This window comes from Micropterus salmoides, unplaced genomic scaffold, assembly GCF_014851395.1.
Source record: "Micropterus salmoides isolate LMB-PRFRI ecotype aquatic unplaced genomic scaffold, ASM1485139v1 Ms_hic_scaffold_10, whole genome shotgun sequence".
In the NCBI taxonomy this organism is placed as follows: Eukaryota; Metazoa; Chordata; class Actinopteri; order Centrarchiformes; family Centrarchidae; genus Micropterus; species Micropterus salmoides.
The window spans coordinates 14,756,081-14,783,564 of NW_024040041.1; the positions used below are offsets into that span (position 1 = coordinate 14,756,081).

The 27,484-nt window shown below is 38.2% G+C and overlaps 4 gene segments (V, D, J or C); all 4 read left to right on the forward strand.

The window, feature by feature from the left end:
* The first annotated feature begins 5,484 nt into the window (after positions 1-5,484).
* LOC119917667 lies at positions 5,485-6,089 on the forward strand. The segment is given in 2 exon segments: positions 5,485-5,577; positions 5,674-6,089. Coding segments are annotated over 2 exon segments (459 nt in total).
* A 4,935-nt stretch (positions 6,090-11,024) lies between these two features.
* Positions 11,025-11,496, forward strand: LOC119887450. The segment is given in 2 exon segments: positions 11,025-11,073; positions 11,158-11,496. Coding segments are annotated over 2 exon segments (366 nt in total).
* A 7,695-nt stretch (positions 11,497-19,191) lies between these two features.
* LOC119917673 lies at positions 19,192-19,814 on the forward strand. The segment is given in 2 exon segments: positions 19,192-19,416; positions 19,507-19,814. Coding segments are annotated over 2 exon segments (348 nt in total).
* Positions 19,815-26,139: 6,325 nt separating this feature from the next.
* LOC119917683 lies at positions 26,140-26,580 on the forward strand. The segment is given in 2 exon segments: positions 26,140-26,188; positions 26,276-26,580. Coding segments are annotated over 2 exon segments (354 nt in total).
* The last annotated feature ends 904 nt before the right edge of the window (positions 26,581-27,484 follow it).

A 27,484-nucleotide genomic window follows, 5' to 3' on the forward strand; every position in this document is an offset into this window, starting at 1 on the left:
CACAGCAACACCTGCATTTATAAGAAGACAACTTTCCTTTAATTACAACATCAATTCAACTACAGTAAAAAAGTTTAGTGTGATACAATTCTCAATTTCTCTAAATTAACAATCTTCATGAGTTTTAAACATATTTCAGAGTAAAATCATAGCAGCACTATAAGTTAGCTAAATTAACCATTTAGATGGTGAGATCTAAGTCCATATAAGCACTTAAAAAAAAAACATGTTCTTTAAATAAGAAAACAATTTATCTTCCTGGTCTGGCAACTGTTTCACATTCAACAGATTCAAATTTAATGGGTTTTTTTAAGCAATATGCAAATAAAAGTTACTCATAAGGAAGTGAAGTGTGTGTGTGTCAGTGAGAGGACAGAAGAGCTCACATCAGTTCAGCTTCAACATCAACATGTTCTCTGCAGCTCTGATACTGCTGCTGGCAGCTGGATCCTGTGAGGAGCTTTCAGTGGATTCACACTAATAAACACATTAGAAACACTGAATAGTCAGATGATTGATGGAGATAATGTTGATTTCTGTTTCCACAGGTGTGAACAGTATTGATCTCATCCAGCCAGACACGATGGTTGTGCAGCCTGGACAGTCTTTGTCCATCACCTGTCAGGTCTCTGGTTATTCTTTGACTGATAACAGCTATGCAACAGGTTGGATCAGACAGAGTGAAGGAAAACCAATGGAATGGATTTTACATCGATATGGTGGAGGAGGCATTTACCAAAATAATGCTCTGAAGAACAAGTTCCTTCACTACACATTGACTTCAACTTCATCGGTGAAGTTAACAGGACTAAATATGCAGCCTGAGGACACAGCTGTGTATTATTGTGTACGTGACTCCACAGTGACACAAACCACCAACAGACCTGCACAAATACTCTCTTTGATTAAACCAGATATTTTAGAGAGATTATTGATTCTTGAGTTCAACTTAACATGAGCCATACAGACTCTTTATTTCTATTTACCGGTTAAATGATAAAAATGCAACAATCTTGTCTCTGGATGTGATATCATTTTACATGGAAGGATAAACAACTTCTTATTTTAAATGAACAAATAATAATTGATTAAATGAGACTTGACTGCCTGTCCCCGTGTTATCCTGATGGAAATCTTCAGTCTGTGCAGTGTACTTCTGTCCTGCTGACTGCACTTGTACTTGTCATGTGGATCATCAGTGGTCACATCTCCAGCCTCAGGATGATCAACTCTCTTAACTATGTCATATTGACATTAAAACCACGATGACAGAGCACACACAAACCAACAGAAAGGACCAGCTTATGTTGCTCTTAAAAAACAAAGTGATGTTACTAATGTGTTACTAATGTTTCAGTTAATGTCCAGCTCTGAATAGATTATTTCAAAATTGCCATATATCAATAATATAATATATCATTACATAACAATGGTCAACAAAATGCTGCAGAATTTAATGAGCGGCTGGAACTAAACATGGTTTAAATAGAAATTAACAGAATAAGTTGAAGAACATCAAAAACTCATCTCCAAAACAATAATATGAAAAAGTGTTGCAGTCGATGCAAAACTGATGTCTTCATGTCTACATATGTGTTGCTGCAGAGTGAAGGACAGAAACTAAATCACTGACATACACACCGTAGGCTGGACAGAGACAAGTGGCTTCTACAGAATCAGAATCAGAAATACTTTATCGATCCCCGAATAGTAATAGAAAATAGAAAAATAGAAATTGGTTTATGAAAATGTGTAAAGTAGCCTATACTACAAGCTGCGACAGAAGTGTAATGAATAAATACTGGTAATAGTACTGATAGAGTACTGATAATGTTGAGAGCTGGAAAGGTTTAAATTCTTCAAATTTGCAGTATTAGAACAGAATCAACCATGATAATGCACATTTCTCATACTGTTTATTAAGTGAGCAAGTAAGAAGAAGGACACTCTGAAAACCGACTGATACGACGTTATTAAGTAATGGTCTATTTAAAAATCTGAGGGTCAAACCAGAGTGGAGAGAAACATACATATTTCGCAATGAAAAAGTTAAAGGCATATAACAAAGTTTAGTATAAAATATAATCATATTAAATATACAGCGGACATTTTCCCAAAAACATTTCTATGTCTGACTTATTAATACTATTTAATAATAACAAAATGACTTGAAAAGTACTGTAAATCACCTCTGTGGTAGTTCCCGCTGTAGATGTCTCCAGGAACACATTTTGACACAGCGACACACAAACAGACTCAGGAGTTGAAAACAATACGAGCCACATGCTGTCACAGCTGGAATAAATGTCTGTAATGATCACTTCATTCAGAACAGCCAGTGACAGTAAATCTGCTGAAATCATTGTCCAGTTTTGAATAAAATAAATACATGCACAAAAATACAGCCACATGCCATATGTATTATTTGGCATCTGAAGTCGGTGAAAATATGGGTCAAAAATCTGCTGATCTTAACTGTCACTTTGGACTGATCTAGAGTTTTATACTCTCACCCTTTGTGAGCTCGCTTCACCACAACCCTAATTTCATTTACATAACACATCTCCCATCTACTATAGATTTCAAGATAAAGATTTCTTCTTGTGCTTTTGAGACGTTGTGATGGAAACTGAATAAATAAGTGCTACTGTAGTAAGACAAATATTTGCCCAGTCTGCAAGGCCAGTTTTCCATCATTAAAGACACGTCCAAAAATCGTATGTATTTAGAGGTGAAGAGTCTGAAACAAGAAGATTCTGCTGTTTGTTATTGTGAACGAGAGCCACAGTGACACACCAGACTGCAAAGCTGTACAAAAACTGAGCAGCACTCATCTCTGTATGAGAAGAACTGAAGCACGTCAGGGCTTTGAAAACATATTGAATGATGGCCAATTAACAATGTAAAACATTTCATTAATACAAATGTATTTTTCAGTGTGTTGGGAGAGTTTATCATGACACATAGCAACACCTGCATTTATAAGAAGACAACCTTACTGTAATTACAACATAATTCAGCTGCGGTGAAAACTTGCTTTAAACGTTGTGTCATACAATATTGAGTTTCAGTTTTAAGAAATATTTATAATAAAAAATTTCTTTGCTAAATTAACCATCTTGTTGACATTTAAGTCCATATAAGCCCTTTCATAAAAAAGATAAATGATGATAATAATGATTTCTCTTGCTAGTCTGGTCACTTGAGGAGACCCACTGTTCACACCTTCAACTGACTTAAATCAAATTTAAAATTGTTTAACAATGCGCAAATAAATAATATTAATAATAATACATTTTATTTCTATAGCGCTTTTCAGGACACTGAAAGACACTTTACAGTAAAATCAGAAGTTATGTACATTTAAAACAGATTAAAAACATAAAACATAAATAACATGAAAATATATGAACAGTAGATAAAAGCATGTGGTGCGGAAATACATAAGAGCAAAGGGGCAACCGTATAAATGACAAAATAACAAACAGGTGTAGTAAAACATTATTTGATGTTAAAAGATAGTCCAAGTGATTTGAAAGAGTCCATGTCACTCATAAACAAGTGAAATGTGTGTGTGAGAAAGTGATTAAAAGTGACAGTTCATTAAACATACACAGTATTTTATTTATTTAACTGTATGAATTGAATTGTTCTTTTGTATTTTCCATGAAGTTTTGGCAATATTGTTCTGATAACATTTATGCAGATAAAGCATTTTAATTGAATTGAACTGATCGAGTGAGAGGACAGAAGATCTCACATCACTTCAGCCTCATAATCCACTATGTTCTCTGTAGCTCTGATCCTGATCTCATGATCTGATGTCGTATCAGCTTTTGAGGACACATGTTCCAACTAAAACCTTCTGCACATGCAACAACAAAACTCTGCTTTACAGTTAAACTCAGGCAGCTTCGTCAGGCCGAAGTGGAGGACTTCAGGAGTGAGGACAGAATTCTGTACAATCATGTCCAGTGCTTGAAGTGGAAAAAACTGGGTGACAGTACTCCCCCCATCCCCCCGCACTATCCTCAACCACATGATGAAACTAGTAAATAACTAATTAACGACTTTGCACATTAACCACTTAATTTCCTGCATTCTGAACACAAGGAAATTTATTTATATGAAGGGAAACAAAATTAAGGTGACAGTAGACAATTCAAAATATAAAAATATAATGGAATATAATTCAGTAATCAGCTTTTGGACCATGCACATTTCTTTCTTCTATATCTCAATTGCATTGTTTCATTTGTTATTCAACATTTCTTGTTGCAAGTTGTTTTTAAGAACATTTTTAACAAAAGCTTTCAAAAAGTGATGGAGACATTCTGATTTGAAACTGATGTCCCCAGCGTCCCCAGTGTCCCCAGTGTAAATGACACCTATGTGTCCATACTTTTAAATGCCCCTCTCCATCCAGGCTGTGATTGGTCGGTTCACGACAAGTGACTTTGGCGAGCTACATTCAGCACAAGGCTGCTTCAAAGGCACCCGAGCTTCTCTTCTCCCCCATCTCTCTCCGTTGACAGAGATTAGCAGGCAGGCGAGAACGGGAACAGGTGACCGTCACGTAGTGCCCAGAGAACCTGATAAAGAGAAGGCAGAGGAGAGGACCGGCATCTTGGGAGAAGTCCCGGTACGCAAGAAAATTTCCTGGTACGCCAAAGAGTAAAATGTCAAGGTGCTGGTACTGCACACGGAGCGTTCCAGCACCCTGACAAAGGAGATCAGAGGAGCAAACAGGTTTTCAGTCATTGTTGTTGCTGTTCTTAGCTGTATGCATGTTTATGTCTAAGTACATTGAGATCAGTAAAAAATCAGATCTCATCAAATCATTAGTGTGCTGATAGATCCATTAAATTAACTGACATTAAATGAAGGCAAATTAACATTGAAATACACCTCATCAATACAAATATATTTGTCAGTGTGTTGGGACAGTTTGTCATAACTCACAGTAACACCTGCATGTTTCAACTGCAATGAAAACTTTTAAAACCCTCTCTATGATTCACTGTTGAGGTTTTTCTACATTAAATCAAATCATGGCAGAATATACAGGTGGATCTAAAAAATATTAGAAAGAAAAAAAAATGAGCTTCACCAAAAAGTCTGGGCATTCAACAAACTTTGCCATCAGGTTTCAAATCCAAAATTCTTCTTGTAAAAATATCAGTTGTCACATACATCCAAACCAGACACACAGGTGTGCTGGAAAACAAACAATACCATTTTCAAAAATGTACAAATTTACATTTATTCATTTAGCTGTCTATCACACCATCCCCAAAGGCAGCTCATATAAGCTCTTTCAAAATGTATGTTTTTTAAATAAAAAACTATTTCTCACACTAGTCTGGTCAATCGAGAAGAAACACTGTTTAAACCTTCAACTGCTTTACATAATAATAATTGAAACGATTATTCAACAGTATGCAAATAAAAGTTACTTATAAGGAAGTGAAGTGTGTGTGTGTGTGTCAGTGAGAGGACAGAAGAGCTCACATCAGTTCAGCTTCAACATCAACATGTTCTCTGCAGCTCTGATACTGCTGCTGGCAGCTGGATCCTGTGAGGAGCTTTCGCTGGATTCACACTAATAAACACATTAGAAACACTGAATAGTCAGATGACTGATGGAGATAATGTTGATTTCTGTTTCCACAGGTGTGAACAGTATTGATCTCATCCAGCCAGACACGATGGTTGTGCAGCCTGGACAGTCTTTGTCCATCACCTGTCAGGTCTCTGGTTATTCTTTGACTGATAGCAGCTATGCAACAGGTTGGATCAGACAGTGTGAAGGAAAACCAATGGACTGGATTTTTCATCAGTGGGGAGGAGGCGACTTTTACAAAAATGATGCTCTGAAGAACAAGTTCAGCTACAGCAGAGACACTTCTGCTGGAACAGTGACTATAAAAGGAAGTAATCTGCAGCCTGAAGACACAGCTGTGTATTACTGTGTACGTCGGCCCACAGTGACAAAAACCACCAACAGACCTGCACAAATACTCAGCAACACACATACGTCAACAAGATATGCGCAGTTACTTCCTGATAGTAGTCAATTCAAACTATAAAGTCTCAAAACCACCAACAGACCTGCACAAATATTCAACAACCAGCAAGAGTCAGCCTTCCACATATGTTAACTAAGACATGTGAAGTTACTTCCTGATAGTAGTTAACATTCAAACTATGAAGTCTCAAAATAAATGTAACACTATATTTAATTCTTCTTCTTCTGTGTTCTTGTATGTTGATGCTTAAAGAAGATGAAAAAACAAAGTGATGGACAATAAAAAAGATCTTGTTTTTTTTATTTTTTTTATTTTCCTTTTACTGACTTTAATGAATATGTTTTACATTAACCATGATTCATGTTATTATCCACATTCTGCAGATATAATAACAGTCAACAGACTCTTCTACTGGCTCCAGTTAGACCAACATTGATGCTTCATGTGTTTGATTCTATGAAAACTCAGTGAACTTCCTTGTTACTCAGCTATAAAAACTTCCCATCAGGCTGTCAGTGGAGTTTACAGCACGTCACTTTCAACTTTCAACATAAACCATGTTTTCTGCAGCTTAGCTTAGCATTAATGTGATGAAACTGTAGTGTAAATGTGTTTTCATAAGGACACCAATTGATATCACACATGTGATACAAAAATGTACATTTTGGTAATAATTATATATAAAAAGCTTCCACGTGATTTGTGGATTGAACACAATTTTTTTTTATGAAAACTATTTTTCTACAAAAACAAAATCCACACAAAATTGTTCTTTGTCCAGTCTCTCATATGACTAATTGCCAGACTGTTACAGGTATTTGCACTGTGCAGAAGTTAATCTGTATGTAATGTAATTAAAAAGTCCAGTTAGTAAAACCAGCAAGACCTCAGCAGTCCACTTACTACTAGGGGAGTGATGAGTCTTTCGTCCTGAATTATATGGAAAGTTTGAGTATTAAACACTTTATTTCCTAAATTCTGATTATTCTTTTTGCTCCAGTTTATGGTCAGTCATTCTGTGGTGCTATCACATCTGTTTCTCCTGTAGATCAACTTATTTAATATCATCCCTGCTGAGTCATGATTTAGTCTTCCCTTCTCTTTTGTGTGTTTCTTTGGGGAAGTAACCTCTTTAAATGTGATTGTGGCATGTTTTCACCTCAATAATAAATTATTTAATTTAAATTTAGTTATAAATTCCTGAACTTTATTAGCTCCTGTGTTTCAGCAGCTTTTCTGCTCATGTTCAAAATTTTCTGCACATTCAGAGTCCCTCCCACACATCTGTGGTCTCTGACATGTGCAGAAAAAGTCAGAATATTACCAGACTAACATCATCACTTAATGAGATGTTTATGCTTATGTTTATGTTGACAGTATTTGAAAATGTCAGTTGCGTGAGTCAAACAGCTTTTTACCTGATGAGAAATATTGTCATAATTTATTCTCGCAAGATCTCACAAGATCAAGAGTGTATGAGAACTTGTCACACCACTACTTATTACATTACATTACATTCATTCATTTAGCTGATGCTTTTATCCATAGCGACTTACAATTGCTATATATGTCAGAGGTCGCATGCCTCTGGAGCAACTAGGGGTTAAATGTCTTCATTAACTCAATTCAATTCAATTCAATTTTATTTATATAGCAGCAAATCCCAACAACAGTTATCTCACAGCGCTTTTCATAAAAGAGCAGGTCTAGACCATACTCAATGATGTTTGGTCTAGACCATAAGCCCAACAAATTAATGTCCATACTGCGACAAAATGGCGATGACTTAAACAGTTTGATGGCCACCAGCAGGAATGAGCGCCTCTGCCGCTCACTGGAACACTTTGAGTGTATGAGTCTTTGGCTGAAGACACTTTTTTTTTGGTCATGATATAAATCAGAGTCTTGCTTGATTACATCTACTACAGCAGTTCTTCTTTTGTAGCCTGTCAGAACAGCAGCAAGAAGTGTGTTACACTTCTTAACACCACCGGCTGAAATAAAAAATAAAGCAAGTAAATTCTGAATTTTAAACAGCGTTTTTTTCTGCACATGTAGCCTATTTATAAGAGCAGTAGCAGTTACAAAACGTTACGTTAACGCCACTTTCTCCCAATGAGTCCAAGCATCAATGAAAGCAGGTGCCAGAGTTTCTTTCTGTAAGTTTCATGTCGCTTTGCTGCTGCTGCAGAAGCTTCAATAAATCATATGTAGAAATGTTCGCAGTTGACGACAATGTTCTTTGCATCTTAGACTGTGACAAATTAATGGCTGTAGCTACTTACAGCTGGTGAAAGAACGCCTCCATCCCTCGTTCTCCATTCTTATAGAAATATATAGTTCTATTTCAGGAGTTCATGAATAATGATGAAAAAGATTCATGTTGTTCCATAATACAAACCAACGGAACAGCAAGAAAATCTCACTCTTTCCATCACAAACTGTAGTTTTATTGAAAGAAATGTTCAATTTCTCTCTTGTTCACAAATCTGTCAAAATCTGTGATAGTGAGAACTTTCTCCTTTCCATCCTCCTCACAGGTGTGGCATTTCAAGTTGATGTTGATCAGACAGAATGGGTATTGCCCAGGTGTGCCTTAGGCTGGCCACAATAAAAGGCCATTCGAAAATGTGCAGTTTCACTGTCCGGGAGGGTCCGGCAACTTGTCAGTATCTCATTAAAGCCAAGAAGACAGCAGGGATCTATAAAGTGGAGAAGTGGAATGAGAAAGGTTTTCATCTTTGAAGAAACTATAATTAAGTAATCAATTAATTATCATTGCAAAGAAATGTCTAGAAAGAATAGATGTAGTGTGCTTTTTTACAGATCTGTGTCTGCAGAAAGATGGAGTGAAGTGAAACATGAGTCTAGTGGGTGACCGGGGTCGTGTGCTATGGTGAGTGCTTTGCATGTGATGGCAGTGTTAATGAGGGCTGGGAGGTTGTAGACGCAGCAACCAGTAGCTCCCTTAATTTTCTCTACATTTTTGTTTTTTCATTTGCTTTTCCTCCACTTCAAGGAATATACATCATCAGTGACATCTGTAAATGTGTTGATAATGTGGTGATCACAAAGACGGTAAAATCATTCCCCAACCACAAAGCCTGGGTGAATGGAGAGGTGAGGGCTCTTTACCGAGACAAAAAAGGTTTAGGTCAGGTGATAAAGAAGCAAACAACACTGAGAGAGACCTCAACACCAACAACACCAAAGATATGTGACGGGGGATCAAAAACCTCATAGGCTACAAAAGCAGGGTCACCTCCATCATGTGTGGGGTCAAATTACCAGATGAACTTTTTATGCTCGCTTTGATCTCCTCAACAAAGACTCAGCTGTAAAGTATACTCCACCTCCAGAGAACCAGCCACAGTTAGTATCCAGAGCAGATGTGAGACAAGTCCTGCTGAGTGTAAATATGATTAAATCAGGACTGATAATATCTCACTGTCTCAGGAGTCTTTCCAACTGACACCACCATCATCCATGTACCAAAAAAGACATGATCATGTCACATCTCCACGCTGGTGAAGAAAGCTCATAAACGGCTGTATTTATTATGAGGAGCAATGGAAATCTGACTGGAAACATCACAAACTGCCATGGGATGTGCACTGGCCCAGGACCGGAGGGCTCTGCAGCATTGATTAAAACAGAAGATCAATGGTATCCATCTCTCGAACATCAGTGAGGTGAGGTGCCTGCAACCCAAAGGATACTAAAGGACAGTATCCACCGAGCCACAGCCTGTTCACCCTGCTGCCATCTGGAAAGAGAAGTATCTGCTGTCGCACAACAAGACTGGAGAGCAGCTTGTGTGGCTATGTGAATATTAAATTCAATTTCATCCAGCATTGCTCCATGCAATATAGTTTTCTTCTGTTTTACCATTTTACATTTTTTATATATATTGTCTGCTTTGTAGCAGAAGGGTACTAAAATCTTCATTTCATTTCACAATCCTTCTGTAATATGACAATTAAATGTATGTAATTGTAGGTTCAGGTTCAGATAAGAGATGAACTCTATAAAAACACTGCCTACTAACCAATCAGATGTCTTGGAAAATTACATCACCATTCATAGGAGATCCAATAGATGGTTTTAGAGGCTGCTTTTCTGTTAGCTGATGTGATACAGAGAGCTTTTTATATAGTCAAATCATCCTACAGAGACTGAAGTATGGGCTACTAAATCCTTGTAGGCTACTTGTAGGTTGTTAAAATGTGACAGTAAGCCTACTTACTGCTTTGAAATGTGTGTGGCTATCTTGTATTATAGAGACTGGTCATGGAGCGCTACACCTTTTGCTATAGGCACAGGTAATGTGGTGGAGTTTTCAGTAGCCTAAATGTTGAGATTCAGTCTTTTGATCACTATTTGAACACATTTTATAGCATGAATGGAGTTTTTGTTTCGTTGCTTTATGATGTTAATTCAGAGCAATAAATAAATAAATTAATCTAATTGTTGAAGTGACGAGAGTTGGAACAACCACTTATCTAGTGCCCGAGGCTTTTAATATAGAAAGGCCGACACACAGCCAAGCTGAAAGAACAAAGCTAAAGTTGACATGCATTCCATTAAAACGTATCAAATCAACACATTCATTTTATAGACTACACCTGTAGGCATTCACACTATCAGCTATTTTGTCTTCCTGCATGTGTCAGCTGCAGATGTGTTACTCAGACTGTGTATTTGTAAATATTCTTTGCTTGTAAAATATGACATTCTGCTGCCAGTAGACTTGTCAATTGTGATAAGTCATCGGCTGCTTACACCGCCTCTTTTGTGTGAAGATGCTCGTGTCTGGATTGGGAAACCATGGGTTGACTTACTGAGTTGATAAACAGTTCAGTAGGGAAAGATGACATCCAAATCCACTCTAGTTCCTCCCTGTGAGGAGGAGTCAATGCAAAACTCAGATGTCTTCCACCTCTACTTATCTGACTGCAGAGAGGATGACAGAGAACAGTGGACACACAGTTTAACATGATGGACTATAGGACAGGACTGCTGCTTTTAACTGTCTGCTGGGCAGGTGAACATTTTCACAGGTCTTAATTTTACAGAGCATTTCTTTCAGCAGCTTATTTCATTTGATGTGCTTTTATGATCTTAACAGGTGTTGATGGTCAGACTCTGACAGAATCTGAACCAGCGGTTAAAAGGCCTGGAGAATCCCACAGATTGACCTGTACAGCCTCTGGATTCACATTCAGCAACCACTGGATGCACTGGGTCAGGCAGGCTCCTGGAAAAGGACTGGAGTGGGTTGCCGCTATCAGTAATGGTGGTGGTAGCAGCAAATACTACTCTCAGTCAGTTCAAGGCCGGTTTACCATCTCCAGAGACGACAGCAGACAGCAGCTGTATCTGCAGATGAACAGTCTGAAGACTGAAGATTCTGCTGTTTATTATTGTGCCCGAGACTCACAGTGACTGGAGTTTGTGGAGCAGCTGTACAAAATCCTACCGTACTCTTCTTTACCAAAGATATCTCACACGATATCTTACACCAAACACAAAGTGAGATCCACTACTGTTTGACTAAAAATATTTCTAAACAGAGAGATGAATGCAGAAATTATGTTACTAAATAGGCATCTTGTTTGTTCCACAACAGAGCTTCATTAAAATTACTCATCAGAGAAGACAGTACCTGAATAATAAACTGCATTGTGTAGTTCAATGATTTTGCTTATTGACTAACATGAGATTTAGAAGTCTACATACATTTTTTAGTTTGCAGGAGTTTTGAATGGACTTAAAATTACAATATGCAAAGACTACCCAAGAGTCTTTTAGCTGTCCACTAATTTAATTGTCCAAGTTGTCTAGTATTTTGTTTCCTCTTTTTAATTTTGATATAAAAGAACACTTTCATATACATTATTTGACAGATAAACCAGAACACCTTCTCATGATTACTACAGTTGTTTTTTGCATATCTTCACACAGGTTTCAGTTCCCTAGTTCATTTCCTCCTGAGGCACCATGTTTTGAGATAGCTTCTTATTCATATCCTCATTGGTTGAGCTCAGGCAATTTACCGCCAGTTTGCTGGATCTGTTTGACATTGTGCATGCTGAATCTCTGACCTGAACAAAGAGAATTCCTTTAGGCACAGAGAGAGTAAGTGAGGTGTGGTAGCACAGGTCCGGTCGACAAGATGCTCCCTTAGAAATACAAAAAGTATCAAAAACGGCTAGCTAAGGAAGTGGATTAGATTTAGATTTCATTGCGCTGGCTCTCAAACCAGTTTGGGATGACCTCACTTAGCAGTAGCAAACAGTTTCCGTCCAGAGACAATTATTGTGAACTTCTGCAGCTGTCGCTTCTATTTATTCTGAGTGCAGTGCGGACGTAGCCTACACCTTCAGGCACTGGGCCAAGTGTTGCAACAGTCATATATGGTAAATGGTCTGTGTTTGTATAGTGCCTTTCTAGTCTTTTTCAACCACTCAAAGCACTTTACTCTTCATCACATTCCCCCAATTCACGCACTTATGAGCAGAGATTAAGACCAACTGTTCATCAGAAACAGAAAAGAACAAATTCACACACTGATGGGACAGCCACCGGGAGCAATGGGGTTCAGTATCTTGTCCAAGGACACTTTGACATGCAGACCGGGAGGCTGGGGATCGAACCACCAACATTTCAAATTAGCGGACGACATCGGCCACTTCAACACTTTCACAATGAAGGTCTATCTAAAGGTCTATCTGGTTTACATGTGCATGTGTTTCATACTCTCCGCAGAATGATCTGTAGCTACTCTGTGAGTTGGAGTGCTACAAGAAATCACATACATTAATACATTCTTTCTCTGGACACTAATGGATACTTAACTTTTGATTATTAACTTCTGAAGCAACTATACTAAACTGTATTAAAAGGGCCTGCACGCCCGAATCCATGTGTGATTTTAACAGCCGCTCACCTTCGGCTGCTGTCTCAGGCATGTTTGTCACTGTTGCAAGTTTCTCACCACAAGCTTGAATTTCTGTTGGTTTCATCTTCTGGTATCATTTAACAATTCTCTGTAAATTTTTATTTGCTATTTACATCAGTTATCACTGATCGATTGCTGTGTTCCATCACATCAATTAAGTGCTTTTGTTAGAGTTAGGGTTTGATGTGCAGCCTCTCTTTTCCTCTGTTTGTATCTTTAGTGTAGTTTAGTGACTTGTTTAAACAGACTGCTTTCTTGTTTTATACTTGTGACTGTCGTCTTTTTGCAGGTTTGCGACTCACCACTAAAGGAAAAAGCACTCGCAGAGATCTTTCAATTCAGTTTATTGATCGAAAGTTAACAAAATAATTTTCATCTTAAATTTGTTTCCCACAACTTATTTGGTCACTAAACTATTTCACTCCTCTCATTCAAATATAAAATAACTCCCAAGCTGTAGTCTTTCTCCTTTTAAGCTAATATTACCAGTGAGGATGACCTAATTAGGATGAGGAGCGATGTGATACATTTTCCCAATACTTTTTATGTAGCAGTCATTTGAAACAAGAAAAAATAAATTAGATAACCTTGCTTGTCCATAACAACAATAAAAATAATAATAGGCTGCCAATCAACTACTATGGCTTCAACAGGTGGCATTTTATGCAAGGTATCAAATTAAGTACTCTATTGGTATCGGTATCACTGGTATCCTAAAATTTAAAATGATACCCAACCCTAGCTACCAGTAAATATTATTTTTATTTAGTCAACTTTATTCTCACATTATTAACACATTTGGGGGTGGGAAGATGAAAATAAGAAACTTTATTTTTGAGTGGCATCCTCATAACCAACTGCAGCAAACTCAATAATTCATGAATTAATATTATTATTCACTTCACTTGTGTTTGCAGTAACAAAACAAAATAAAAATAAACATGTACATCCATCAATCTTACATTTACAATCAGATGTATTTTTTATCTTAGAAATTCTGAATTAAACATAATTAAAAAGTCAACAAAGTGAAGCCATTATGTAACTCCTTTGAAGCTGTCAGATTTTAGGAGAACATATTATTTAAAGGGGCTGTATGTAGCTTTTCAATGAAATCACTTATTAATAAATCAAATTTTCACCGCCTTATTGTCAATGGGCTCAAACCTCAAATGAGGCACACATCTGTTTTCACTGTTGCTTGCATCAGCCACTATTCTGCTCTAATTGTGAGGACACCGGGTCGGGATGCAGCTCTGTGCAGGCTCCCGAAGCTCTCTCAGACTACATCCCTGTGTTAAACTACTGATTTGTTATTTCGAGATCACGAGAAAAGTATCCCGTTATCATGGGATAATAACATTCGTTATCTCGAGATCTGGAGAAAATTATCACGGGTAAACGGAGTAAAAAAAAAAGAAATTAATTGATGGCCGCTTAGGGCTTCCGTACTTCATCAACTAATGTGACCAATATTACTGTCCTGTGTACCACAGTTTATTATGTCAAAGTGTTGATTTAGCCTTGCAAGAAAGGATTTAACACTAGATCCGCCAGGGTTTGTTGTATACCTATAACCGCCATAGCGGATTAAATTTACCAGCTATAAAAATGCCGTGATTTTGTGATTATTTCTGCTACATGTTGCTCCAACACACTTTGGGAAACATTTAGCACATTGGCTGTGCATTTCCTATAAACACCATCCCCATATTTCAGGCATTTACCGAATGTTTATTCTATTTTATTCATTGTCTTCACCGTGCAGGTCGTTCACCTTCATTTTTTATGGCTTTATATTGACATTTTTTAACAATAGGGGGTGCTACATAAGACACTTTTAGGGAAAGTCAGAGACTGGGGGACTTGAATATTATATTGAAAAAAAGATACATACAATCAAAAAACAGCTGCGGGTAAATTTGACCCGTTGGCGGTTCTAGTGTTAACAGTAAAAAGCAAATGTGAAGTGATTTGTTTTCTAGTCTATAGTGATGTGAGGCAGGAGCAGCCAGCTAACGCTACAGTAGCTCAGACCTGCCACTGTTTGCTTCGTAACGTGCTGTTTAGATTTATTGTCGTTTTACCGATACTCAGGTACACAGCTTCTCCACGGTCTCAGACCCTGAAACTAACGTGTCCCATATATTATACAAAAGGCAACTGCAACAAAACGGTGACAACAACACAGAGGAAGACCCATCCACTAACACTACAGTAAAGTTACTTATTGCGATCTAAACTGACTGTGTTTAGATATTGATCCTTTTACAGTATATGAGTATCGATCCCATAGCAGGAAACTTTGGTATCAGAAATATCAATACTTTAGGATCTATTCTCACATCACTATTCTGTAGCTACTGTCACACTGCATTTTTTTCCGGGAGTACTGTGCCAATATGCTGGTGTCTCTCTGCACTGAATGAAAGGTATGGAGCGGGTGTTGTTCTGCCCCTGAGCCGGGAACATTGAAGTAACAGAGCCTGAACATGTCTGGAGAAAGCTACAGTCAGCATGTCGGTGTTTCCACGTTTAATGTGGGATGTCTGTATGAAAGCGGTTGTGTTTCGGATTATGTTCGCTCATGGTTGCAATGTTAGAACTGCACCCCTAGTGGCTGCTGAAAACTCCAAAAAGCCCCTTAAAATCAAAATCCTTTGATGAAAACTTATCATGAAAAAAATAATCACATTTTCTAAATTTACTCAGCAGTTTTTGTGGTCATGGAATTACGTCTTAAATAACTATTGTCATATTGTTAAATGCTTGGGTTTTTTTGTTTGTTTTTGTTTTTTGTGTCATGCTGCTTTTAGACATTTGAATTTGACTGTAAAAGCAGAATGTGATGTAGGAGGAAGTCACCGTAAACATATTCTCACAGGGATCAAGTTTACATAATATTTTAAGGAGGTTCGTAGATTTAAAAACAGACACAGCAGTGTATTACTGTGCCTGAGAGACACAGTAAGAGACAATTACAGGAGAGTCATAGAAAAATTACTACCTCTCCACGACTGGGAACATTATAATCATTCTGTATTTCAACATTTATTGGAATGCTGATTTTTGTTAATGTGTTTTTATAATGTAATAAACATTTTAAGAACATTAATATCAATCCAAGTCTTCCAATAGCACATAATGATCTAAAAACACATTTAGGTGTAAATAAAACAATTCTGGTTGACATTTTTCTATTTTTTTATTGCAGGACAGAGGAGAGTTGAAATGGCCATCACTGATAAACTTTTCAAAATAAATGTATTTTCTTCTGACATAAGTAAGTTAATCTAAAGCAATTTCAGGAGTTTTACATACAGTATGTGTGCTAGTGATGGTAAGATTCACAGAGTTGCATTGGTACACCGGCATGAAAGTTCAAGTGGCAACTGGCCGGATTAAATAAGTGTTCACATCTCATCTAAGTACAATGTAAATGAGGTATTTAATACAATTTCAAAATGGATATTTATTTATTTTTTTTAGAACAAAGTCAAATTTTGAAAAATAGAACAAAATTCTTCACAAAATTCCTCTCTTCAAACTCAGAAGAAACATTAAATTCATGTCACATTTTACAATACAAATTGGGTAATTGTCCACGTTCAATGCACAGAAATCATGACCAAGTTGAATCCAACTCTCTCCTCCCTGTGAGGAGGAGTCAATGCAAAACTCAGATATCTTCCACCTCTACTTATCTGACTGCAGAGAGGATGACAGAGAACAGTGGACACACAGTTTAACATGATGGACTATAGGACAGGACTGCTGCTTTTAACTGTCTGCTGGGCAGGTGATGATTTTTACTGATCATGAGTTGAATCTGTCTTCATAAATTTGCCAGCTTACAGCAAGTAACTATTTTCTTGTTAGTTTTAACAGGTGTTGATGGTCAGACTCTGACAGAATCTGAACCAGTGGTTAAAAGGCCTGGAGAATCCCACAGATTGACCTGTACAGCCTCTGGATTCACATTCAGTAGCTATGGGATGCACTGGGTCAGACAGGCTCCTGGAAAAGGACTGGAGTGGATTGCCGCTATCAGTAATGGTGGTGGTAGCAGCAAATACTATTCTCAGTCAGTTCAAGGCCGGTTTACCATCTCCAGAGACGACAGCAGACAGCAGCTGTATCTGCAGATGAACAGTCTGAAGACTGAAGATTCTGCTGTTTATTATTGTGCTCGAGACTCACAGTGACTGGAGTTGGTGGAGCAGCTGTACAAAATCCTAGAGTACTCATCTTTCAAGCTGTTAGAGCCCAAGCATGACTTATTTTCTTAATATTAATATTACATACATTATACCATATATATCATTTTTATATTTCTTTTGCGTTTATTGTTTTACATTCTATATTTTACAATACACGTTTTGTGAATAGCGCATTATATATATTATTATTATTATTATTATTAAGTCCTAAAGAGAGAGAGATATATGCGCTAAATATTAAACACATAACAAAACACACGATAAAGATCACCACATAAAACTGCCAAATAGTGTTGTAGTCAAGACCACCCAAACTGAGACCAAGTCAAGACCAAGACCAGAGTTTATCGAGGCAGAGACAAGACCAAGACTTATGGGGGCTGAGAGCAATCAAGACCAAGACCATCAAAAAGTGGTCTTAAGGCCAAAACCGGTCTCGAGTACTACAATATTGTTGCCAAAGACAGCAAAACAATCTGGTAGCTGAAATCAAACTTCTGCAGATACTATTTCGATACATCTAGACACAATGAGGTCTGTAAATTATGTGGAATCTAAAGTGAATCAATAGGAGAGTGAAAAATGTTTTTGCAGTTTCTGACATAAAATCACTAGAGGGCAGTCAGTGTCAAGTTTCTCTCTGTTTCTAAAAGGAGACACTCAGATCTGGTGTTCTCATTGATCTTAACTGACTGACACTTGAACCCTGGACTGAACTAAAACTTAACACTCCTGCTGCTCATGTACACTGGATACTGTGATAGTTGATACTTTTCTACTCTAAAAAAAAAGTCAGGTGTTAACTTGATTCAGCACATTTTGAATAGTAAAGTATGGCAGCATTTAACTTGATTATTTACTATTATTAATAAAGTTAATTTACTTGAATATATTGAGATAAATACTTTATATAGAAATGTTTTTCATATCTTATAACAACCCAAACAAAAATTATAAGCCACACAGCATGATATTTGATTAAGACTGTTTTTATTTTTGACACAATCAGACACAGATAAAGGTACAATGTGGTGATAAAAATTAAAATGTTTAAATTAATTTAGTTTTCAGCTAAGATAAAATAGTTTTGGGTTGTTTTGCATTTAGTCACAGAGGTTTCAGCTCCTGAGAAGCTGTTTTTTCCTCTTGAGGCTCCAAGTTTCTCTCTTTGTCATCTGCAAACACTGAAACCATTAAAAGTATTTTAGGCAAACCTGCAAACAGCAGCCTTAAGTTTTCTTTCTTACTTTTCTTTCTTTAAGCCTTCTTCTTTTGCTATTTACATAATCATGACTGCTGTCACTGTTTCTTCTGTTTGCAGCAAATAAAGAAAGTAATTGAAGCAATAAGGATATTCTGCGCTGCCATAACTCAAGACTCAGCAAGAGGAAAGGACAAAGATTCTGTGTTTACATCAATAATGCTTGGTGCTCATATAAATGTTTGTGGACAATGTTCCCCAGATGTCAAGTTTATCTTTTTGTCAACATGTTGACCACATTATCAAAACTATCTCGTCTCTTCTGTTTACCTTTCCCCCGGATGCAAATTCAAACAATTCCCCTAAAATTTTAATCCACTCTAAATCTATATATTTTTACATACTGTGTATTCCATGTGAGTGTAGCATGAAAGAGCTACAACTTACAATAGTCTTCTATCCCAAGAACTGGAAGTGCAATGTCTGTAAATATAGTAGCACCCCATTGTGTTCATTTATTAGAGACCTGATTTTATTATTAAGCTATTTTAAATTTTGCTATTTAAACCATCCATAAAAGCTGCTAAACTGTGTTTCATTGTTTTTAAAACAATGACAATTAAGATCAGTTGAATTTTATTCATTCATTCATTTTGTAACCCTGAGTTGGAAAATGACAAATTAATCACATGGATATCTTGATTTTGTCAGGGAAATTTACAAAATGTTAGAAATGAGTGTGTAATGAAATTAAAACCTCATATGTAAAGCAGAGGTGATTTCCAGGCATGTTTTCACTCTGCAGATATAATAACAGTCAACAGACTCTTCTATTGGCTCCAGTTAGACCAACATTGATGCTTCATGTGTTTGATTCTATGCAAACTCCGTGACCTTCCTCAGCTATAAAAACTTCCCATCAGGCTGTCAGTGGAGTTCACAGCACGTCACTTTCAACATAAACCATGTTTTCTGTAGCTCTGCTGCTGCTGTTGGCAGCTGGATGTGAGTCTCTCTGGATTTGTCAAAGTCAGCAGTTCTTCTTTTGCAGTATAACTTGATCATTTGTTACTAAACATTTTCTTTTTTTAACAGGTGTGAAGTGTGAACAGTTGACACAGCCAGCCTCTGTGACTGTGCAGCCAGGTCAACGTCTGACCATCACCTGTCAGGTCTCTTATTCTTTGGGCAGCTATCGTACAGGTTGGATCAGACAGCCTGCAGGGAAAGGACTGGAGTTGATAGGAAGCGGTCATATTGGACACAGCACATTCTACAAAGATTCCCTAAAGAACAAGTTCAGTATCTCCTTAGACTCTTCCAGCAAGAGAGTGACTCTAAACGGACAGAATGTGCAGCCTGAAGACACTGCTGTGTATTACTGTGCCAGAGAGTCACAATAACACAAACCATCAGCAGACCTGAACAAAAACCCCTCAGTGCCTGAACACTTGTAACATGAAGCCACCAGAGGAGGAGCCCTCAGACCACTAATGACTTCAAAACCAGTTCACTGTTAAAAAAAGAAATATATATTCAGCAATGAAAAAGTAAAAGGAATATAACGTGTTTTAGTATAAACTATAATAATATTAAATATACAGTGGAAAAAACATTATTCTCTTGTCTGACTGTCATTACTACTAATTATTAATATAATTATTCTAATTATGTCAAAGGTTTTCACCTTTGTGAAATGTCAGATTGTGCGTGTGTCAGATTTGTTCTCAATGTAATATGGAAATCCCTTTGTGGACCTGCAGTCAGATTAAGATGGGTAAAAAGAAAACATGTCACTTGATAAAACACAAAATTCAACTTTTAAGACAATTATTATTAAGCAAATCACAAATTTAGGGTTAATGGAAAATCTAGCTGCTTTCAACCTTCACTAATGTGACTGCAGGGAGGATGACAAACTTTAAAAAAAAGAAATTATGTGTTTTATGTTATTATAACAACATCCAACAGCTAAAATATCATAAACGGCATATGGCGGTAATGAAATTAATAATTAAAATATTAATAATACTGAAAAGGTCCAAAATAAATGTAGATAGCAAAAATTAAAAATAGAAATAAATAAGATTAAACTGCACTGATTAGTCAACCAATCACTGTGCTATGCATATTAAATAGAAATAACAGATGTAGTAATAAAAAACAGTAATAAAAACAATAGGAGAAAAAAAGGGGGAAAAAGTATTTTTAAAGTACGTTACAGCGTACACACCCAGCAACAAATTAGATATTTTTCATTATCTTATACTCCCACTGCCTCCTCCATATCACCAATCCTCACCAGTTCCAGAAATATCTTCCAAATGCTGTAAAATTCAGAAGTCCTCCAATACATCGTTTGGCCTGTAGTAAACAAAGGTGAACCATTTTTCTTTCCTTAAATAAATTACAGTCATCTGGATAAATCCCTAAAATACATAACTTAGGGTCCAAAGGTAAAGGGAAAATTGTGATCTGAGAGATATACTTTAACACTGAGCGCCAAAATTTTTGAATCTGTTCACATTTCCTTGGCGACTGTAACACTTATAACATAGATCAAGTATATTAAGATCAAATTTATTTAATTGTACAGGGGCGATGTATGTTTGCATTATCCAGTCATTCTCAATCGAGTGTTGATGGTTTGCGTGTGTGTTTTTAAACAAATTTTACTCCATTCAGTTTTCCATTAGAGTTTTCTTTATGGTTTTCAACCAACATGTTATAAAACCGGGAGACCAGTCTTTTACCAAAAACAGTTTTTTTTAACACGTGTTTCTAAAATGGAGAATGGAGGTTGTTGCACTGAATGGGGTGCAAGAATAAAACTTCTAAGTTGTAAATACTTAAAAATGTGTTTCTACGGTATATTAAACTTTACCTTTAGCTCATTGAATGACATTAGAGTATTATCCTAATATACATTCTGTAGTTTTACTAAACCCTTGTTCAACCATACTTTAAAACCCATGTCGTTCCTCTCCGGGGTGAAGTTATCATTACCCCAGATTGGGGAGAAACAGGACAACCCTGGGGAGTCATCCAACATCTTTTGTACTACATGCCAAACCACAATAGTGTTCTTTACAAAATTATTAGCTGTGCTTTTTCTAAACGTTTTAAAAGATGCTGAGTATAGATAGCTATTCAATGATAAACCTTTTGAGGACAGTTTTTTCAATTTCTAACCAGGGCATGAAAACATCTTTCGAAAATCAAAACATTGTGTTCCTCAACTGAGCAGCCCGATAATACCTTTCTAGATTTGGCAACTGTAGCCCTCCTCTGTCATAAGGTAAATATAAGAGGGTCTAAGTCTTGGCTTCCTATTGTTCCAGATTAAATTAGGAAGAAGTTTTCTGGTCTCGTGAAGATTTTCACAGATCTTTGACGTTAATTTTATTTGTGTCACCAGCTTATTTCTTTAGATGTTTTTTTTAAATCATCTTAACACGTGTTGATGGTCAGACTCTGAACATACAGATACAACAGATAGATAGAATAAAATAACTTATAACACAGTAGCCACAGTAAAACAGTGCAAAAACAGTAAACAGTGCAAATGGAGTGCAGATGGAAGTAAAGAATACAGATGTCCTCCCTGCCATGACTAGGAGCTGTTGTACAGTCTGATGGTCAGGGGGACGAAAGACTTTTTAAGTCTGTTGGTGGAGCTGGGCTAGAACAGCAGTCTGCCACTGAACACACTCCTCTGCCCGATGAAGGTGTTGTGCAGCAGTTTGTCCACGCCCACCTTCTCCTGGTATCCAAACTGCAGTGGATCTTGTGCATGGTGAACCTGGGGTCTGAGGACATGTAGCAGCAGCCGTTCAAAGGTCTTCATGATGTGTGAAGTCAGTGCTACTGGAAGTCACCCTGCTCCCTGGGGTGTTTTTCTTTGGGAACTGGGATGAGACATGAAGTCTTCCGGAGCACTGGGAACCTCCCTAGCTGCAGGCTCAGGTTGAAGACATGCTGTGGATGTGGTCTGCAGTCTGAGGTGGTGATGGACATGGTGGTGTGAAGTGGGCCATCGCTGGTTGTGGGAGCTGGAGTATCAAACCTGTTAAAAAACAGGTTTAGCTGGTTTGCACTCCCAGAATCCCCCTCTCCTGCAATACTGCACTTCTTCTTGCTGCCTGTGATGGTTTTCATGCAAGCAGCGTACCGGTGGGGATCACAACGTCCATGCAGAAGTTCAGGTAGTCAGAAGTGCAGCGTGTGACCCCCTCGATGTCCTCACCATGTGCTTCCTGCAGGACGCTCCAGTCAGTACATTCAAAGCAGTCTCTCAGAGCCTCCGCTGCCTCAGGAGACCACTTCCTGAAGGATCGTTTGGTCGTGGACTGTCTCTGGATCAGTGGTTTGTACTGTGGCGTGAGCAAGACCAGGTTATGATCAGACTTTCCCAGTGGGGGCAAAGAAGTGGCAATGTAAGCTTCCCTCACGTTGGCATACAGGAGGTCTAATGTCCTATCCTTCCTGGTGGGGCAGCTTACAAACTGGTGAAAGTCTGACAGTGTGGCGTCCAGTGTCACGTGGTTGAAATCCCCGGAGATGGCGATGAATGAGTCTCTTGATGTAAACAACAACAGCAATGGCGTGGGAGAACTCTCTAGGCATGTAGTACGGTTGCACACGATCTCCTTCACCATGCCCCCCCTCCTTTGCTTTTGCCGCTGCCCCCACAGTCCCGGTCCGCTCTCATTAGTGTCCGGGGTGTTCTGGGTTAGCCAGGTTTCCGAGAGGCACAAGGGCAGCCAGCTCGTCTGTCTTGTTGGTCAGACAGTTCACATTCCCCATCACTATCGACAGAACCGAAGGCTTGTACTTGTATCCATAGTATATATAAAGTTTTACACAGCTAGTGTTAGATAAAGAGTTAACGTTAAAGTTAAAAAAAAACACACTTAAAGTATTAAAAACAACACAACACATACGGAGCTACTGGATCAGCGCCGGCGCCGGAAGAGTATTCCAAAATGACAAAATGTCAGAAACAATTCTCAGTGTAACATGATAATAAAACAATAAAACAAACTATATACTATTAAAATTCAGTGGCACCACAAACTACAGCCTCCAAATTACCTAACACCTAAATCAGTTTCACCAAAAACTGAACATTATAACTTAATCAACATTAACATTACATATAACATTAAAGGGGCATTATGGAGTTTCCACTAGCGGTGCGGTTCTTAGATTGCAACCAGGTGTGTGCTCGTACAAGTGCTCGCTTGAACTCATGAGAGAGCATAATCCAAAACAATACCACTTTCATACAGAAATACCACAATAAATGCAGGGACACCAGCATCCAGGCTTTAATTCGGCGCAGCGAGCCGCATATTGGCTCAATACTCCCGAAAAAAGGTAAAACGACAGTGTCTGTAGACAGACAGGGAGAACAAACAGAGCTGGAAACTCAGGTAAACTCCCACTACAACATTACAGTAATAGTTTTATCAACTGTAAGTTGATGTGCTACATCGTTAGCTCACCAGCTGCTTTTCAGTAACTAACTTTACTTTCTGTCTATCTTTCACTGGAGTCTCAGCAATGTGATCACAGCTACATGTATTGGATGATAATGAAATGGTTAGTGAGCTAGAATGGATATCATAATGAGATTGTGTCACACTTTATAAAAGTTAGACCACAGTAAGTAACTTTACTGTAACTAGTGTTAGTGCATGGCTCTTCCTCTGTGGTGTTGTGACCGTTTTGTTGCAGTGTTTTATGTTATGTGGGTCACGTTAGTTCCAGCAACTGAGAGGTGGAGAAGCTGTGTACCTGAGTATTGGTAAAACCACAATAAACATAAACTAAACTTTACGAAGAAAACAGCGGCAGGTCTGAGCCACTGTAGTGTCAGCTGGCTGCTCCTGGCTGCATCACTATAGGCTAACGTTAGTAAACAAATCGCTCCACATTTGCATTTTGCTGTTACATCCTTTCTTGCAGGCTAAATGAACAGTGGTACACAGGATAGTAACATGGGTGGCGTTAGTTGGTGAAGTGTGGAAGAGGCAAGCACTCACCGTGGAAAGCGATATAACTTTGCACCGGTTACAACAGACTTTCTCTGTGTTTCTCCAGCTTTACTAATGCTCACTTTTTTCTTACTTGGCATCATCTGAACCTGTTTGGTCTGATAGGCTTCAATACATAAACCTTTATTGTTGTTTTGTATCCTTACGTGGAGCCTGGGTTTTATGGTTGTTAGTGGACTGCATGCCGTTAGTCTGAGAGAGGCTTACATATAGCCCCTTTAAATAAAACTATATACATTGTATTTGCCTCTTGTAGGGGGGTAAACATTTTTAACAAAAATTTAACATAATTACATAATCAACATTAACATTAAATATAACATTAAATAAAACTATGTACATAAAAAGTATCCAGTGTCCATGCCTCTGCTAGTTGAGGTTTAATGTCCTCCAACCACTGCTCCTTTGGAACAGCCTCTATAGAGGGGCAGTAAACATTACCCTGTGTCCAGATGGGGGGAGCACATTAGCAGGGGAGTGTGGTCAGCTGCTACAGACAAGCGGCTGGGCAAGTTCAGCGCCTTCATCCCCACCATGTTTTCCTGCCTCTTCAACATTTTGTTATGCCACTGCACAAGGGTGGTGTGGCTCACATCCACCAGCTGCAGGGCGTCCTGCTGCATAACTGCTCCATTGGCCAGAATGAGCTGCCTGATTGTTGTGTAGTCGTTCAGGATGAGATCCCATCAAGACACTGTGCCAGTCCCTTTCTTCTTGGGACTGCGGTGGAAGGTGCAGAGCCTGATAAAGATGGTCTCAATCAGACGGCAGCAATCTGGCCACTAGGCAAGCGGGTCAGTGATGGTGAGTGCTTGCCTCTTCACGCTCATCACCCCAGTGAACTCCCGCCACTTTTTGGGAGACCTAAATCTCCCTGTGTCCAGCCTGCTCTGCTAAGCTCTGCTTATCGTGGTCCAGCAGGTTCTGCCACAGAACAACAATGGTGCTCATCTAAACAGGGAGAGAATACAACAGCACGTGAGAAGAGTTAAGTGTTAAGGGTGAACATGTATGAAAAGGCAGGGAAAGTAGCAAGACAATAAATGTTCCTGACCTGCTGGTTGTTTAGGTACAGAGCAATCTGTTTTTTCAGCTCCACCAGATACTTTGGCGAGCTGTCAACTTTGTCCAAGCCTGGCATGTCAGTGTCATCCCCAACCTAAAAAAAACATCCACACAAAACAGATGAAGTGGGAAAAAATGCAAATACAGTGATTTTATTTATTTACACATAATTGTGTCTTTACATACGATGGAAACAGCAGCCACGGAGGATGCAGCAGAGCTACAGCTACAGCTCGCACACTAATAAAACGTTGCGCATTTTACATATAGTAAAAGGAAGGAAGGAAGAGTTGAGTGATGTTTGAGAGAACGAGTAAACTGTATATCATCGCCCTTTACTTGAGGCCTGGTCGATTTATTCATGGCTTCATAATACTATAGTGAATAAAGCTAAAACAGACAAAAGACATTTGATCAAATATGGTAAAACATAACTGGACAATACAAAGCAAAAGTTCCCAATCGCCCACCAAAATATAAACACACACACACACACACATAATTGTTTGTCATAGGAGGAGTCAATGCAAAACTCAGATGTCTTCCACCTCTACTTATCTGACTGCAGAGAGGATGACAGAGAACAGTGGACACACAGTTTAACATGATGGACTATAGGACAGGACTGCTGCTTTTAACTGTCTGCTGGGCAGGTGAAGATTTTCACTGATCTTGAGTTAAATCTGTCTTCATAAATGTGCCAGCTTACAGCAAGTGACTATGTTTTATTCTTTTGACAGGTGTTGATGGTCAGACTCTGACAGAATCTGAACCAGTGGTTAAAAGGCCTGGAGAATCCCACAGATTGACCTGTACAGCCTCTGGATTCACATTCAGTGACTACGGGATGCAGTGGGTCAGGCAGGCTCCTGGAAAAGGACTGGAGTGGGTTGCTTACATCTATACTAGTGGCATCTACTCTCAGTCAGTTCAAGGCCGGTTTACCATCTCCAGAGACAACAGCAGACAGCAGGTGTATCTGCAGATGAACAGTTTGAAGACTGAAGATTCTGCTGTTTATTATTGTGCTCGAGACTCACAGTGACTAGAGTTGTTTGAGCAGCTGTACAAAAACCTACAGTACTCATCTTTCACAGTGTTAGACCCCAAGCATATAGTATTTTTTGTATTCATATTACACAGGCTACTTCATATCATATTTAATTGTTAAATTTTATTTTTTTAGGTATTATTTGATTCTATATTTACATATATTTTTGAATAATTAATTATACAGATTACTAAAAACTGTTCACAAAAGTTCCAAAGACATTAGCAGGGGAGTGTGGTCAGCTGCTACAGACAAGCGGCTGGGCAAGTTCAGCGCCTTCATCCCCACCATGTTTTCCTGCCTCTTCAACATTTTGTTATGCCACTGCACAAGGGTGGTGTGGCTCACATCCACCAGCTGCAGGGCGTCCTGCTGCATAACTGCTCCATTGGCCAGAATGAGCTGCCTGATTGTTGTGTAGTCGTTCAGGATGAGATCCCATCAAGACACTGTGCCAGTCCCTTTCCTGCTTTGAAATGTGTTTAATATTTTTTATTTGCTCCCAGTCCGTTTCAAAGCCTGTCACAGCCGTTAAAATAAATGGGTTTTATTTTTCTTATGTGAGGCTCAATATTATGAGCAGTTTGGTAAAAAAAAACAAAAAAAAAACGTCTAAATTTGAATATGAACGTAGGGTAGGCTATTTATTTTAGGTTAGTATGGCTTTCTTAGGCCTACTACAGAGTCATGTTTCCGCTCCACATTTTTCGATGTGGGCGGAGTTAATGAGGTGAGTTTTGTTGAGATTCAGTCTTTCAACCACTAGGCCTATTTGAGCACATTTTATGGCATGAATGGAGTTTTCGTTTAATTGCTTTATGAAGTTAATTTAGAACAATGTTTGGAAACTTTGAGTGTGTTAAATAAATTAATCTCATTCAGTGACGAGGAACAGCCC